The sequence below is a fragment of the Scyliorhinus canicula genome, chromosome 1 (genome assembly GCF_902713615.1).
Source record: "Scyliorhinus canicula chromosome 1, sScyCan1.1, whole genome shotgun sequence".
NCBI lineage: Eukaryota > Metazoa > Chordata > Chondrichthyes > Carcharhiniformes > Scyliorhinidae > Scyliorhinus > Scyliorhinus canicula.
This window is the reverse complement of record NC_052146.1, coordinates 9,599,234-9,617,645: the sequence shown is the minus strand read 5'-3', so window position 1 is coordinate 9,617,645 and position 18,412 is coordinate 9,599,234. Positions and strand designations below refer to the sequence as shown.

The following is an 18,412-nucleotide window of genomic DNA, read 5'->3' as shown; positions in this document are numbered from 1 at the left end:
CAAAGGGAGAGACAGAAGGGGTGACATAGTGTTGCTGAATTTGCTTCATTATTATTGGGTGGCCAATGCGGAGAAGGTTCTGATGCAGTGCAGTGACCTGGGTTCCAAATGGGGACAGTTAGAGGCGATGTTATGTAGGGGATCTAGTCTGGGTGCATTGTTAACGGCCTCACTTCTGACTTTCCCTTGCAAGGTACTCCTCGAAACAGGTGGTCGTGTTCATGTTAAGGATATGGAGAGAATTCAGGCAGCACTTTAAGCTTGCAACCATATCGAGGATGGCCCCAGTTTGTGCCGGTCACTTATTTGAGCAGTCGAGACTAGATGCCAGGTTTGGGTTGGGGGAAGGGGCTCAAGAGATTCGGGAATTTGATCGTAGAGGATGGTTTGCCAGCTTGGAGGAATTGTCAGCAAAGTTCGGGCTTGCGGGGTCGAACTCGTTCAGGTTCCTCCAGATAAGGAATTAAGAGGGGCCTTCCCAACTTTTCCCGTGACACTACCAAAGTCTCTAATGGAAAGGATCCATTTGCTGACAGGGTCAGCGGAGGGTTGCACGCCAGTATTTGCAGGCAAAAGCGATCCAAGGATTCGGGCTCAGTGGATGAGGTGAAAGCGAAGTGGGAGTTGGAACTTATAGTGGATGATGAGATGTGGAGCGAGGCCCTACGTAGGATGAACTCCACATCTTTATGCGAGTAGCGTGGGCTGATTTAGCTTAAGGTGGTGCACCTGACCAAAGCCAAGTGGTTTCTTTTTGGAGTACAGTGCAGGTGCGAGCAGGGTCTGGGGGGGCCAGCCAATCACACGTCCTGGTCTTGTCCCAAAATGGTAAGCTTCCAGGTCTCCTTTTTTAGCACCATGTCAACGATTCTGAATATTGATCCGGAGCCTTGTCCTCTGGTGGCCTTTTTTGGGGTGTCGGATTAGCCGGGGATACAGACAGGAGTGAAGGCAAGTGTCCTTGCCTTCGTCTCATTGATTACTCAGAGGAGAGTTCTGCTGGAGTGGAGGTCTCCTATTCTGCCCAGCACCTTGGTATGGTTGGGTGACCTAATGCAATTCTTATACCAGGAGAAAGTCAAGTTCACTGTTAGATGGTCGATTCAGGGGTTTTACGTGAGATGGCAGCCATTCATGACCTACTTTAAGGAATTGGTCACCGTTAGTTGCAGGGTGGGGGGGAATTTGGGTTTGTTTCTTTCTTGCTTTCTCTCTTTTCTTTGTGGGCGAGGTGTTTATGGTTGGTTGGGTTTTGTTATGTTGGTCATGTGTAACATCTGCTGGGGGAAATATGGGTTTGGTGATAAAATTAATTGTAAAATGGAAAATCATTCAAAAATATTTTTAAAACACTGTAAAATTGACTTCAGAAGTGGATGGTATGAGGAAACGTGCCACAGTATACTTCAAAAATGGAAACACCTCTGCTTATGGACAGATGGTGAGAAAAATAAATGGAGTTCAGTTTGCCCCTCTACCCAATCTAGAAGATCCCTTTTGTCATTTAATCTCTTCTGCTCTTCACCCCATCACAGACCTTTGCCGTTGTCCATTCCTTGCCACAATACATGCTTAAACTCTGTTGCATCTCGAGGCAGCACGGTGGCACAGTGGGTTCGCCTTGTTGCCTCACAGTGCCGAGGTCCCAGGTTCGATCCCGGCTCTGGGTCACTGTCCGTGTGGAGTTTGCACATTCTCCCCGTGTTTGTGTGGGTTTCGCCCCCACAACCCAAAGATGTGCAGGGTAGGTGGATTGGCCACGCTAATTGCTCCTTAATTGGAAAAAATGAATTGGGTACTCTAAATTAATTTTTTTTTAAATCTGTTGTATCTCTAATTTTGTCCAGTTCTAACAATGGGTAATTCTCCACAGATGCTGCCTGACCAGCTGAGTGTTTCCAGCAATTTGATTTTGTTTCAAATTCCAGCATCTGCAGTATTTTCCTTTCATAAGTGCCCCAGGTCGCTAGACAAAACAGACTTCTGTTGCAACAAGTTAGAAAAGAAAATAGTGAATTAAAAAGTTTGACATTTTTGGGAAACAAAATATTTAAAACTAGGTGTGAATTTTAAAGTATGTAGCACGCACCTGGAAATGTAGCAAAATGCTCATGTCCTGAACTAAATTGTTTTCAATGACACCGTTGATTTCACGTGTGTATCTGTGCACTGCTGTGCCATTTATTTTATGTGGTTTTAAACGTGCTAAGCAGTAATTTTGCAGGAGCTGGGAATTTTGAAAAAGTGCGCCCACCCAGTCTACGGAGCTCAGTACCTTATGCATTTTCTACATGTGAAATGAAATGAAATGAAATCGCTTATTGTCACAAGTAGGCTTCAAATGAAGGTACTGAGGGGCGGCACGGTGGCGCAGTGGGTTAGCACTGCGGCCCTCGCGGCGCCTAGGTCCCAGGTTCGATCCCGGCTCTGGGTAACTGTCCGTGTGGAGTTTGCACATTCTCCCTGTGTTTGCGTGGGTTTCACCCCCACAACCCAAACATGTGCAGGGTAGGTGGATTGGACACGCTAAATTTTTTTAAAAAATGAAGTTACTGTGAAAAGCCCCTAGTCGCCACATTCCAGCGCCTGTTCGGGGAGGCTGAAACGTGAATTGAACCCATGCTGCTGGCCTGCCCTTGGTCTGCTTTAAAAGCCAGCTATTTAGCCCAGTGTGCTAATCCAGCGCATGTCACCAGGTTACTGCTGAATGCTACAGCCTAAATTAATTATATCCAGACTTACTTTATTCTCAAATAGCTACATCAAATTTGCAGACGAAAGTTCTGAGTTTGTTTTTCCAACTCAAATTCCCCCCCCTATTTCAGTGTAGAGATCTTCAACAAATAATACCAAAGTAGAATTCCAGCATTGCTCACACATCCCAAAAGAGCATCAAAGTAAATGGCACATGAACTCTCAATGCTGAGCTATCAATTTCTAAGCAGAAGGCAGGGAATGAGAATTTCTGCAAGGAAATGGCTACTTTATTTCAAGAATTAACTTGTATGGGACTCAGTTTCTTCCCCAATTAGCAATTTGTTCTGCTCAATGCATTAATTCCTTGTTGAGGTCTCATTCCACACGCATGGGCAACCCCTGGCACCTTGCCTAAGTGGCCATTATTCACATGTGAATCTTGACAGTGGATGTTAGCAAACTAGTTTATTTTAAAAATAAATTTAGAGCACCCAATTATTTTTCCCCCCAATTAAAGATAATTTAATCTACCTAACCTGCACATTTTTGGGTTGTGGGGGTGAAATCCACCCAGACACAGGGAGAATGTGAAAACTCCATACAAACAGTGTCCCGAGGCCGGGATTGAACCCAGGTCCTCAGCGCTGTAGGCAGCAGTCCTAACCACTGCGCCACCGTGCCACCCAGCAGGCTAGTTTATTATAAGAGTCACCTTATAATAAGATGACTCTTTGACTGTCAGCCTTTGACTGACACCTCTACTTTCCCAATTCCAGAAAGGGCTGCTGCCCCGAGTGTGAGACTTCAGTTGATCTTTGCTTCAACAATCCTGAGAAGCAGGATGCGACTGAACACAGTCTCATGTCAGAACACAGCAGATTCATGTTATATTTGAGGCAGAATGCAGTTCAGTCCTTAAATGCCATCACAAGAGTGAATGCTGTATGTCCTACAAAACTTAGCCCATGTCTTCTGCCGTATTTTCCCCACCATCGATGGTTAGGTCCATTACTTCAAGAAACGTCTGTTAATACAGAACTCAAATCGAAGCCAGATTCCATTACAACATTACTCCATTGAGAATGATCAAAATGTTCACTTTAGGAATTTAATGTGAATCTCATCATTTGTCGACTATTATATTCCTTAGCAACAACAGATAACTGAGAATAATTACAAAACAACCAAATTAAGGAGTAAACTGTTAGAATACAGATCAAAAGGTTTCCAACCACTTGGAACATGGTCAATTTGGCATTTCTCATTCCTGGAGTGGGATGATACCATCAGTATGTGTTCCATTCCTTGGTGCATGACAACATTGGCACAAAAGGCTAAAACACAGCTGAAGTTGATTGCAGAGAAATTCCATGCTTAATCTACAAAACACAGGTCACTAAAAGACATTACGGCTCGAAGAGGCCAATACTCTTATACTCAAGCATCACACGAGCAAGGGAAGGAAACTCTGACTTTCCAGAAATAAACTTCTGCAATTCTACTCCTGATAACTTGGTATGAAAGTTAAGAAATCATACAATTTCACCCAAAAAATACTCTGGCTAGCAAGGGAGTTGAATTCTCTAAATATGACCATATAAATCACCTCTTAAAAGCTATTTAATGCAATTAATTCAGCAATGTTACTGAAAGTTAAACTGATGATCTGGAAGCAAATACAGCAATTATAATACACAATACCTGTACCCACTAATCATCAGTAATTATTAGGATAATTTTACAACTTCACATTACCAGTACGGAGTCTTACCCAAAGGAAAATGAACAATTTGAGGACACACTATGTACAAGTTCTAAAATTTTAATGTTCTATACATAGCTTCACTTTACTGCTCCACTTTTTTCATTGAGAGTACCTAATTCTTTTTTCCCCAATTATTTTAATTTAAATTTAGAGTACCCAATTTTTTTTCCCAATTAAGGGGCAATTTAGCGTGGCCAGGGGGGGGGGGGGGGGGGGGGGGGGGAGAGGAGAGAAGGTGAAACCCACGCAAGCACGGGGAGAATGTGCAAACTCCACACGGACAGTGACTCAGAGCCGGGATTCGAACCCGGGAACTCAGCTCCGCAGTCCCAGTACTAACCACTGTGGAACATGCCAACCTCTTTTTTCCAAATTAAGGGGTAATTTAGCGTGGCCAATCCACCTAACCTACACGTCTTTGGGTTGTGGGGATGAGACCCACGCAGACACGGGGAGAATGTGCAAACTCCACACGGGCAGTGACAGGGGCTTGAACCCGGGTCATCAGCGCCAAGAGGCAACAGTGCTAACCACTGCATCAACAGTGCCGCCCTACACTGCTCCTCTTTAATTGATAGATTGGCATTCTTTCATCTCTTGAGAGATGATGGGAATGAAGCCTCAGAATCTCGGTGAGGCCAGATGAGACCATCCTCTGTGCCTCCTTCGATGGTCAATGGAAGAGGATGACTCTGAAAAGGAAGGGTGAAGTGTCCTCTTTATTTGTTTTTTGTCTTCCTGGGCAAGATTTGGAGGTACAGACTTGCCTAGCATCTGAAAATGAAAAATGAAAATCGCTTATTGTCACGAGTAGGCTTCAATGAAGTTACTGTGAAAAGCCCCTAGCCGCCACATTCTGGCGCCTGTTCGGGGAGGCTGTTACAGGAATCGAACCGTGCTGCTGGCCTGCCTTGGTCTGCTTTCAAAGCTAGCGATTTAGCCCAGTGTGCTAAACAGCCCCTGCATAACATCACCCTGTGGCAAAACCACTAACAGACATTTTTCTCTGGGGCTCTCCTTAAACTCTTATCTTTTTGATGAAGCTTTGGGTCATCTGGCCTAATATCTCATATGTGGTTCAGTGTCAAAGTTTGCTCCATTATGCTTGTGCAAAGCACCATGGGGCATTTTATAACATTTATATAGTATCCCTAATGTTGTCATAAGAAATTTGCATGCTCAAAACAGAAATAACTTGCATTAAGGAACTTAAATCATCTTAAAATTTCAGCCACTATTTTCCATTAAAATTAAACCTCAAGTCCATCAACCTTAAGTCATAAAAACAATAAACAAAACACCTCTGGCACTCTGATATGTATTCATATCAAACACTTGTTATGACCTCACATCAGAAAATGTTCTACTTCCTTACTGGATAAGATCAAGTTTCAGCATTGAATTGTGGCGGTTTCTTTATACAGATGGCTGATCAAATGCTCAGTGTTTACATTCAATAATTTATAACCTGGCACATTTTTCCTCGGGTGATTTCTTGACGACCAATAAATTTCCTCCAACACATTTGCGCTGAGAAATGTAAATGCACAGAAGTCATTGGTGATGGACGAGATTGCTGCTTTTTAAAAATTAATTTACATGATGTGGGTGTCGCTGGTTATTGCCCCATTTATTGCCCCTCCCTAGTTGCCACTGGGCAAATGGCCTGAGGCCAGGATGGAGCCAAGGGATTAGCACGCAGGTTGGCGGCTTGATATTCCGTACCTGCCCACTTCTGTTACCACAACCCATTGGTGGCTAAAAAGCCACCTTAGCTTTAATTTAGACTATAGTGAACAATAGACGACAGCAATCTCCTGAGGCTGCTTTTACAATTTGGATGCAGGTGAGCAAGCTGGTGAGCAAGAGCCAAGTTCATGGCATCACGGGTGGCTCAGCTATACAGTATGGGAGGAGGAAGACTGGAGGTGCTATAGTGATATGGGATTCGATGGGGGCTGGTTTAGCACACTGGGCTAAATCGCTGGCTTTTAAAGCAGACCAAGGCAGGCCAGCAGCACGGTTCAATTCCTGTACCAGCCTCCCCGAACAGGCGCCGGAATGTGGCGACTAGGGGCCTTTCACAGTAACTTCATTGAAGCCTACTCGTGACAATAAGCGATTTTCATTTCATTTAATGGGTTCTGAGACAGCGGACAAGTCCAATGTGTGATTTGCTGATCTCCCATATGTAGGGCGGGGCAGGTGGTGCTTGAAGGGTTGGGTAGATGGGTTGCTTGGAGGTTTCCCATGCAGATGATGTGTTCAACCTCTTTAGGGATGCTTTGAGGGCATCCCTAAAGCATTTCCGGGGTCCTCCTGCTACATCCAAATTCTGAGTAGAGCAATTGCTTCTGGAGTTTGGTGTCAGGTGTACAAATGAATGTCCTGCTCAACAGAGCTGGTGTTAAGTGATTAGCACCTCTGGGCAAGTTGGCTTGAGAGAGGACATTGCTTTTGAAATGTCTTTCTTGCTACCAGATTTGGACAATCAGGCACAGCAGCCTCGAGAGCCAAATGATCCATTCCTGCTCTGATATCTTTTGTTCGTATACCTACAAGGCTCTTTACTTCGAATGATGGACTGTCACTTTGTGCATTACACTGATAGCTGTAACGTTGCTTTTCCAAACATCACCAATCAATCTGCTCAGCATTTGTTTTGCCTGAAATAAAACAATACTTTTTCTTCAAGTTTCTGGTACTTTTGAAATAGTTCATCCAATTTAATTTGCTTCTTGGGTTGTCAGTTTCAACATGCCTAATCCTCCAGGCACCCACACAAAATACCTGAATGAGCACATCAACAAATTACATGCACTGCTAAGAGGTGGTGGAAGAAACTGAATGCTCACTTACTAATCTATCAACCCATTTCCCTCTGGAGCACTCAATTTCTGTTGACATTGTTCCAGACAGGCTTGGGAATACTTTAAAGCAATTATTACAGATACATAAATACAAAAAGTGGTGAACACAGGTGGGAGCAAGAAATGCCGCACAGCCCAGCTCACGCATCTTATCATTCACGCCTACATAGCTAACACAACAGGACCACTCTTAACTCCCTCTCACCTTCACCCTAACTATCTTGGCACCAAACTCATATGGCTTCAGTTAATCCCTGCTGTGTTAAGTATACTGTACATAGATTTATTTTATTTCAATCCAGTCAGAATTGATGAATGGCTGTTTGTCCTAGATTATACAGAGCAGTTACTTCTAAAATGAATTTAGTTTATTTATAGTTTACTTAGTTTATTTCTGTTTTGAATTAAACGGACAAAAAAAAAATCCACATCTAACCAACTGACATCACTTCGATCTTGAACTAAAAATACCATAGCTTTGGTTTAGTAATAACATTATGTCACTATTTTAGCAGCACAGTGTCAGTAAGGAGTGGTAAAGTATAGATTGCGACCTCAGATTTCCTTTCCCCTCTTTATTAGAGAGTCAAATAGAAGAGCTACATTTTTAGTGAAATCTCTATTCTTAGAAACAAAATCACTTTACAAATATCTTCACAAGCATTTTAAGCAATTTTAAATTCACTGACATGGGTATAAATGCACCATCAAAATGGAGAAAATACAGAAGGTCATACCTGCTGTATCCGTCCAGGGTATGAGCAGAACATGTTGGGTTGGTAGGTTTAATGGAAACAATTAAGAATGGCTTAAAATGCCATCTGTGTTTAAGCATCATAATCCTCTAAGCTTCCCAGGTCTACTCCAGTTGATACAGTAAACATTCAATTCAATACACTTTCTGAAAATGCACTTAATACCGTGGGTCAAAATTAATCATAGCTGTGAGGCACTATTCACAAAAACAACTTGCACGCTCAAGCTAGACAAAGGCCTGCAAGTTTAACCCTTTTAACTACACCAATTTGCATGAGCATTTTGAAATAAAGAACTTATTGAACTAATATCACTTTGTGCTCAAAACATCTGACTTGTGCAAACTATTAAATGGGATATTTAGTTCTGAATTCCATCTATACCTTGATCAAGTAGTTAAATTGAAAAAGCCTAAATGAAACTGTGGATTTCACAACAGTAAACTCATCCACTTCCACGGGGTAAAATATTTCCATTAATGGACACATATATGCTTATGGGTCAACACATCTTTCTTTTAACTGATTCTCTACAGATGCCTACACAAAGCTCTTGTGATTATGATGAAGCCTGACCATTTCTCCCTTCAGGCTACATATTTCAGGAGTTGAAAAGGTTTAGAAGTGTCCCAAAGGAGGAAAGCAGAGCTCGGTTATGGGACAAAAAGAAAATACCCTCTGGTGGTCTACATTCATGCCAGCAACATGACAAGCCAGCACATTCTGTTAACAGAGCAGGAAGAGTAAAACCAACCAGAACCCACAAGACCTTGAAGATCCTTCCAAAATAATTAAACCAGCAGTATATTTTACGACTGGTTTTCATAACAAAAATCAGGCTCTTTAAACAGTAGACTATTGTACAATGACTTGAATAGAGACTGCAGCAGGAGTCTAAAAAATTCTGGAATGCACTTCCCCAACCAAAACCTAAAAAAAGGCTTTCTTTATCAACAAACACAAACCTGCTTCCTACACTGGGCCAGGACACAAAGTTTCTGTCCATCAATCAGCTGTCAGAAACCTCCCATTTTGACCATAGGAGAGCCAGGAAGGGCTATGCCACATTTATGCGCTAGTTGTTAATGATATACAAGCAATTCATTTCCATCATAAACCTTTCAACAGAAGTAGGTTTCCTCTTGCTAAAAGCAAACAGCAAAACCTCAATACCAATATCTGAATTGCAAAACTACGCAGCTTAAAAACGGATGACCAAATTAGTATACGATGCCCATTTTAAACAAAATACATCAGTCTGAATGATATAAAATGCATAAAGGAATAGCAATTTCCGCACTAAATTCTGTATCAGGGAGGCTCCATTCTAAAATCAGCACCATTGAAAAACGTAACTGAACCCTTGTTCAAACTGCCACAACCACTTGGTGTGTGCTTGTTCTTTAATCAGTTGCTAATTTAACATTCAAATACTGCAGAGAGAAGTAATGAGAATAAAAATTCATTAGGGTACAGTCATAAGAAAAAGTTGCTGAAATTTCAATAGTTAAATAATTAACACTGCAGAACTAAAACCAACATTTCGAAAGCAACTGTGGTGACCCTCACAAAGACTTCAGTATTCTGTTGATGCATATGTAGAAAATTTGATTTGGGACACAGGGGAAAACGAAGCTTGGAGAGAAAAAAGGCCACATTTTCTAAATTTTAAAAATCAGCATTGTGAGTGACAGAAACCACACTTTGACTAGTCAGACAAAGGTGTATATTTTTTAAACGCCCTTAAATTCTAAAATAGATAATGTCACCACAAAGTGAGAAAATCACTAATATCGTCGGAGGCAGGCTGCTTTCCACATGCTGTGTGATTTATTGCATAAATTTGTTTAGTATTAAGCTCATGGTAATTTCTGCAAAGTTGGTGTGTGAAAATTCCTGCCCAATCTGTCAACATAAGGGTGATTCTATTTCATTTGAAGCACTCAGATTGTTTCTCTGAAGGCACATTATAAATGCAAATATTTCTGTTATTTTTACCCCAAGTAAATATTTTCAGAAACTGCTGGGTTGCTGTACAGAGCGCTAATCTGGGAAGAGACAGCAATTAACAGTGTGGCTAGCGCACCACAGATCCTCCTTGTACTGCAAGTTCCTGATTTTAGCGGTGACATTCTATGGAATTGCTAAGAGAAATAAAAGCAAAACCAACTATGTTACTGAAGAAATGGAACAAAGTAAAAAAAGTAGTGACAGCATGTCGCCCACTGCCACGCTCACAGAATTCCTACCAGTCTGATCAAAAAGTACTTTTGGAGCAGCCTTGGTTAACATAAGAGTTTTGCAGTATAGAAACAGACTCTTCAACCAACAGATCTAAGCCACTACTTATGCTCCAAATGAACCCCATCCAAACTTATTTCTCTCCACCTATCAGTACAGCACTTTTTTCTTCTCCCCCATACTTATCAGGGTCACTATCTCGATCCTCATGTAAAAGGAATGGTGTTTGGCTTGGGAGAGTAAAGGCACAAGAGAGTGAGATAAAACAAATAGAGGAAGTGGGAAAAGGTGAAGGAAAATGGAAAAGTAGTTGGACACAAGATGCCAGAACAATGTAGCCAACAAAAGATGTTTGTGAAATAGAAGGACTTTAAAAAATCTTACGCCTTAATTATTCCCAGCTGTAAACTGAACTGCCTCACTCATCACTTTAGAAATGGTCCCACTTCAAATAAATGGGCTTTCTATAAGATCATTTCTTATTAATACCTTTCATGCTCCTGCAGGGCATCCAGTCTGTGCAACATATACTGAAGATTGAGCAATCAGTTATGTTTCTACATTGACTATTCGTGGGTGTAACTGCTGGAATCTGTTACTTGAGAACGGATCATTCAGTGGAGGGCAAAGGACCAAAGACCTCACAGGAGCTTTGTAACCCCTAACTTTGAAAAACAATATTTGCAGCCAAGTACTTTTATGCAAAAGAGACAAACCACAAAGCTACAGCTCATTTTCATTAAAATTTAATCATCAGTGTTTTACAGCGCAAATGTTAATGTCCTTAACAGCGTTCTAATCAAAAAGCACAAGAAATTTGATCCTTGTAAAAGAAATAGCAAGGATGTATTGAAATACCAGAAGTTACAAACACCACCAGTTAGCAACAATTTGTCGTTTTATAGCATTTAATGTAGTTAAAGGTCCCAAAGTACTTTTACATAGGTCAAACGAAAATTGACACTGGGCCACACACAGAGGAATCAGGCCAGGTCACCAAAAACTTGGTCAAAGAGGAACAGTCTATTCGCGACATCTTAGAGGAGAGAGAGAGAGAGAGAAAGGCACATAAAGAGGAAAGGAGAGAGAGATTCAGTGAGGGAATTCCCGAATTTAGGGCCTTAGGTACTGCTGCCAATGGTATACATGATCCCATAATTAAACCATGTCTGCTTATAACTGTACTCACCTACACAACTTGGATTCCAAATGTAGTGTCTAATCATTTTTAATTCTAAGCTTTTTTTGAAGTCATCATATTAAAAAAGTGTTGCAAAACATAGATCTTTGTCAGTAGCATAACATTAACATCTTATGATTATTTCTTTCGAATTGTGGTATAAGTATCTACTGAAATATTGCAGATGGTAAACTTCTGACGTAATCAGCTAATTTTCCAGTTGAAGTTACTGAAAGATCTGAGCATTTTGAGTTGCAAATGCAAGCAGATATTAAACAGATGCTCCAAACACCAAACTGTTCCTCCAGTATGATCCTGTTTACTCCATTTGTATTTGTAAATTGGTGGCAACTTTGCTTTAAGAACAGAGAAAATGTAGCAAGGGGGAAATACTGGCAGATATTTAGTGTGTGTACCTGGTGTGGAGCTTTGTCCACAGGGGCTCTGTGCTGAGCCTGCACATTCTTAACTGAATACAGTTCACAAAAGAAAAGGCACATTAATGAGAGACCATTCTAAGCATTTCAATATTTAAGTAACTCTGACAAAGTTTGAGGGAAAAGACAGAACAGATGAGTGAGTTTTAAAAAAAAGGTTGATCAGGTTTTCAATTACACACCATAATGGTCACATTATGCAACAAATGTGAACAATGTTGAATATCAAATTTAGCCTGATTATAGGAGCTAAAATTTGGAAGTGAAATTCTGACCTTAAGATTTAGGGAAGGAAGACAAGTAATGCCTTCATAAATCTGGATTATAAAATTGCACAGAATTTGAAAAGCATTTGCCCGACTAACAGCAAGGTTCTATTATTCAGCTTTGAAAACACTTTGGGCAATTTGCTAATTCCCACTGTTAATTTTAAGTATCCTTTCAATTAAATGCAGTGATTTAAATCTGACACAAATCAATTTAGAACTATCCGAGACTTCAGTTCATAGAATGTTGAAAAGATTGCTGAATGTTTGAGTGTTCTGAAGAATTTAAACTTTGCCCTGAATAAGAAGAAGATAAACATACCTTTACTTGCTGCAGGTGAGAAGAGTTTCTCGGAGCCTACATCTGATGCCTGTGGGAAAAGCGGAGAAGATATATGTTAAGATTAGTGATTTGTATCCAATGTATTACTTGAAAACCACCAGTAGAGGGAAGTGTTTTGCTATCCAAGGCCAAAAAAAATCACTAGCGATACACACGCAAGGGCATAAAGTTGATAAAATTATCCATTTGTTTGGATGTAAACAGAACATGAATAGTTTGCCAATCCAATTTTTGGTGAGAAAACAGTTATGGTCACAACCAAGAGGCAGTATTTCAAGGCTGTTGGATCAAAAATGTTCTTGCGCAACAGTTCCATGCAAATAAACAACACATGGTGTGTTCAATACACGTTTGCGCTCTTTGACAAATATGCCTTCAAACAGTGTGGGCAGACTTTTGACGAGAAAGCACCCATAGATCTTGAAACACACGCAAAAACTGACAAAGCCACGATTTCTGCACTGCAGGACATGCAATTTACTTTCGCTTTGCAAACGTTATTGTTGATTATTATTCCACTATGACTGAAAACTCACAGGTAGACCCTGGGTGATGTAGAAAGTATTTTTGTAAATCTTTTCAAAGAGGCAGAGAAAAAAATAATAGTGCATGCTGCACGCTTGGACAGAACTGATGCAGCAGCCTGCAAAGTTCTAGCAAATTTCTTTGATCCCCTCAGACCTGGCTTACTTTGAGAGTGCCATTTCATCAATTAACCCCGTCACTTTGATCTAGTCTCCCCTTGGCGCAAGGGGATTGAACTTCCTTCAAGTTTCACATGCCAAGACTTCCCACCAGTCATAAACCTGACTTGTCAAGCTCAGTAAGCCTTTTGTACTCAAAATTGATTTTCAATGAAAACCATCTGTGGTTACGGGATTCTCAAGCAACCCAGTTAATGTAAGCAGCTACACATTATTTGCTTAATGTTGATGAGAGGCGGTTGGGAAAAGGATTAACCAGTATGTTAAAATGGACCGGGACATTAAAAGCTGCTACTCTCTAATTTGGGCATAAAAGACTTGTTTTTGGGACTCTTAATTTGCACATCTATTTTAAAAGGAGTGTAAACACCAAATTGCCAAATTTAAAAAAAGGCAATTTAGCACTGTGTACAATATACTCATCATTACATTCCTAATATTAACTGACTTAACTAAAAGTTTTCAACTGACAAGTGCTAGTGTTTTTAGTTGTGTATTCAAGTACTTTTCTTTGAAGTACTGGAATTCTTAGAAATTCTGTATCTTCTATTTTATATATACTAAATGTTCAGGTTGCCAATTGTATGGATTTATTTATACAAAACAACAAGAGAAGTACTTGAATACACAAAAAGCACTTGTCAGTTGAAAATGTTTAGCTAAGTCAGTTAATATTAGGAATGTAATGACGAGTAGACTATAGACCAGAAATCAATCAAATTTCCCATCACCCCCTTAACCGGAGCTTGAAAAAAAAAATCATGTGTTAAACGTTTAGATAATTTTTTGGTTGTTCAAGGGCAGCGCATCCAGTGGTCCTACCACTGCTGACACACCAAACTGATATTGGTTAGTAGCTTGATCCAAGGGAGCAATGCTAGTGACAAACACCTGATTATTAGGTCAGATGACCAAGGACAGGGGGGACAGCACGGTGGCACAGTGGTTAGTACTGGTGCCTCATGGCGCCAAAATCCCAGGTTTGATCCTGGCTCTGGGTCACTGTCCGTGTGGAGTTTGCACATTCTCCCCGTGTTTGCGTGGGTTTCGCCCCCACAACCCAAAAATATGCAGAGTTGGTGGATTGACCATATCTTTTTATTAAAACAGTAAAAAATATATACAAGGCCAAATGGTACAAACACTCATGTTGTGTTGGAGAAACAGGATATCCTCCCCTCAGTACCAATGTACGGGGAGGGGGGATGGATACTCTGATTATTAAAACAGTTCACAACACGTTTCTACAAAAAAACAAACGGTACAACCATAAATTTTGCACTGGAGAGACCAGATACCCTTGCCTCTGTACGAACAGAAGGGAAAGGAAGGAGGGTGGTGGGGAGAGAGGGGAAAGGAGGGCGGTAAGGAGGCAAGGAGCATGTTAAATTTCCTCTTAATTGGAAAAAAAGAATTGGGTACTCTAAAGTTATAAAAAGAGATAACCAAAGACAGTAAAAGAGGTAGATTTTAAGGAGTGTGTTACTGGAGAGAAGAAGTGAGGGGGAGAGGCAGAGTGGGGTAGGGTTGGTATTCTAGAGCTTAGGGCATATGCAGCTGCTAAATGTGCAGTGATTAAAAATCAGGGATGTTCAAAAGCCAGAATTAGAAGAATGCAAAATATATGCACTTCGGAGGCTTGTGTGGCTGAAGGAGATTACAGAGATAAGGAGGGGCGAGATCACGGAGGGATTGGAAAATAAGGATCATCATTTTAAAATCAAGCTGTGCTTGACCAGGAGCCGATGTAGGTCAACAAGCACAGAAGTGATAGTTAATTAGGACTCAGTGCAAGCTAAGGCATGGGTAGCAGAGTCTTTGATAATGTCAAGTTTACAGAGGGAGAACAGGGGAGAGCAGCCAGGAGTGCATCAGAATAGTCAAGTCTAGAGATATTAAAGGTATGAATGAGGGTTTCAGCAGCAGATGAACTAAGACGGGGTGAAGTGGGCTGATGTTACTGAGGTAAAAGTAGGCAGTCTTGGTGACGGCACAAACAGGAAATTGGAAGCTCAGCTCATGGACAAATATGTCAAGATTGGGGACAGATTGGTTTAGTTTCCGACTGTGGTCCAGGCAAGGGATGGAGTTGGTAGACAGGTAACAAGGTTTGGAGCAGAGCAATGGCTTCAGAAATCCCAATCTTTAATTGGAAAATATTTCTGCTCGTCCAGTACTGGATATTAGATAAGAAGTCTGATAATTTGGCACAGTGCAGGAGCTGGGAGAGGAGGTGGTGAGGGACAGTGCAGGAGTTGGGAGAGGAGGTGGTGAGGGACAGTGCAGGAGCAGAGAGAGGAGGTGGTGAGGGACAGTGCAGGAGCTGAGAGAGGAGGTGGTGAGAGACAGTGCAGGAGCTGAGAGAGAAGGTGGTGAGGGACAGTGCAGGAGCTGAGAGAGGAGGTGGTGAGGGACAGCGCAGGAGCTGAGAGAGGAGGTGGTGAGGGACAGTGCAGGAGCTGAGAGAGGAGGTGGTGAGGGACAGTGCAGGAGTTGGGAAGAGGAGGTGGTGAGGGACAGCGCAGGAGTTGGGAGAGGAGGTGGTGAGGGACAGTGCAGGAGCTGAGAGAGGAGGCGGTGAGGGACAGTGCAGGACCTGAGAGAGGAGGCGGTGAGGGACAGTGCAGGAGTTGGGAGAGGAGGTGGTGAGGGACAGCGCAGGAGTTGGGAGAGGAGGTGGTGAGGGACAGTGCAGGAGCTGAGAGAGGAGGCGGTGAGGGACAGTGCAGGAGCTGAGAGAGGAGGCGGTGAGGGACAGTGCAGGAGCTGAGAGAGGAGGTGGTGAGGGACAGTGCAGGAGCTGAGAGAGGAGATGGTGAGGGACAGTGCAGGAGTTGGGAGAGGAGGTGGTGAGGGACAGCGCAGGAAATGGGAGAGGAGGTGGTGAGGGACAGTGCAGGAGCTGAGAGAGGAGGCGGTGAGGGACAGTGCAGGAGTTGGGAGAGGAGGTGGTGAGGGACAGCGCAGGATCTGAGAGAGGAGGTGGTGAGGGACAGTGCAGGAAATGGGAGAGGAGGTGGTGAGGGACAGTGCAGGAGCTGAGAGAGGAGGTGGTGAGGGACAGCGCAGGAGTTGGGAGAGGAGGTGGTGAGGGACAGTGCAGGAGCTGAGAGAGGAGGTGGTGAGGGACAGTGCAGGAGTTGGGAGAGGAGGTGGTGAGGGACAGTGCAGGAGCTGAGAGAGGAGGTGGTGAGGGACAGTGCAGGAGTTGGGAGAGGAGGTGGTGAGGGACAGTGCAGGAGCTGAGAGAGGAGGTGGTGAGGGAGAGCGCAGGAGCTGAGAGAGGAGGTGGTGAGGGAGAGCTTGGTGTTGTTAGTATACAAGTGAAAACTAAAGGTGTGCTTTTTGAACGATGAGCCAAGGGGCAGCAGGTGAGAAATAGGAGAAGACGAAGGATAGATTGTTGGAGTACACCAGAGATGAAATGAAAATGAAAATCGCTTATTGTCACGAGTAGGCTTCAAATGAAGTTACTGTGAAAAGCCCCTAGTCGCCACATTCCGGCGCCTGTTCGGGGAGGCTGTTACGGGAATACGGGATAATGGTGCAGGGTCAGGAAAAGAAGCTATTGCAAGTGACATCATAGCCATGATTAGATGGGTAAGAATGGAATAAAGTGACAGCAGTTCCACCCAGCTTGATAACAGTAAAGAGGCATCAGAGGAGGATCGTGTGGCCAACCATGTCAAAGGTTGGAGACAGGTTAAAAAGATTTAATTCATTTACCAATTTACTGTAAATTTTCACATATTAACTCCAGTTTTCTCTCTAAAAGTAGAAAGTGTGCGTGCGTGCGTGCGTGCATGCCCATGGGTACATATAATGCTCAAAAGATTTATAGCTTTTCATGGCTACTAACTATGGATTAGCAGTATTAAAGTCACAACCTTTTCCACTACTTTGTGTATTCCATCAGGAATTACATACATGGAGTGCACAGGGCACACACAGCAAATGCTGAAGTAGAACTAAAGGAGGGAGCAGTCCTCCAGAGTGTACAAGGGAGTGATTTTAAGGCTGCAGCCTCATTTCAGATCAAGTTTTACCTTTGGTCTTAATGATTTGTCATCCGGACTGATAACTATTCCCAGGTATATATAATTCCGCCTGCAGTTACAGAATGAAGAACCTACAGCACTCAATGGGTTACACAGAATGGCAATTTCATTTTGAATATGGATGGCTGAAAGGATTATGAACACGAGCACCAACAAGCTAAATGTCTTATCTTAGTCTCCAACCAATCCTGTGGATTTGGTTTGCTTCGGGTCTGTACCCACGGTGTATAATTCTCTTAAGTATGTACAATTTGAAAAAGCAAAACCATTTCCTTCCTGAACACACTGGATCCATTTCTATTAACTGTACACTATTCTAATGTAAACTCCTATGAAATACATAATTACTTCCCCAGATTGTTCTCAACCATGATAAATCAGGATTAGAAACATTAAAATTCTATGCCCCCTCAATGGCAGCTTTGTGCTGTTTGGACGAGGAGCCATTTTTACCAAAATAAAGTAGGTTTAAAAAAAATACTATAAACAGTATGGAATTCAGAATGCTTTTCATGGTAAATACCAATGTTTAACTTCTTTTCATCAAAGCGTGTAATAAAAGTGCACAATGATTAATGAAAAAATAGCATGTGTTTAATTTAATTTAAGATAGGTTTGAATAGCCAAAGGAATCAGACCTTGCAATTGTAAAGCCTCCCTTCTCCCTTCAATGTGGGTAGACAGCAGATTAAGGGGCTGAGCGAGCTTTTAAAATGGCTGTCTTAAACTAACTAATATTTAAGAGACTGTAGTGCTTTTTTCACCCCAATAAGTCTAAATCCTCCACTTAAAACTGCCTCGCTTCTTTCATACTGTTAGGAACACTGAATTAAGTTCAACCACTAAAAATGTCCGTATACAGAGTTTATACCAAATCACTTTGAACCTTCACAGATAAACAAACGTCACAGATTTAAATTCTTCTTCTCCTCCAAACCCTCCTCACCATAAAATTGATGTCAAAAGATCACTCTTCTGGACCAAAGATTTAGATACACTGCAAGCCTGTATGTTAATATTTTTGCCTTTTCTAGGAAGGAGGCAAATTATTTATCTGGTAGTCTACAGGTTGCAGTCCCGCTGGGTCATGTTTGCT

General features: G+C 42.0%; 1 protein-coding gene across 13 annotated transcripts in view; it reads right to left on the bottom strand.

The window, feature by feature from the left end:
* The window catches only part of fbrsl1 (fibrosin-like 1), a 1,082,194-nt gene that overhangs the window by 97,125 nt on the left and 966,657 nt on the right, over positions 1-18,412 (bottom strand). For all 13 annotated transcript variants that reach the window (XM_038805641.1, XM_038805908.1, XM_038805817.1 and 10 more), the window contains one exon: positions 12,534-12,582. In XM_038805641.1, coding sequence (XP_038661569.1) covers positions 12,534-12,582 — 49 coding nt within the window. The remainder of the gene's footprint in view (positions 1-12,533; positions 12,583-18,412) is intronic.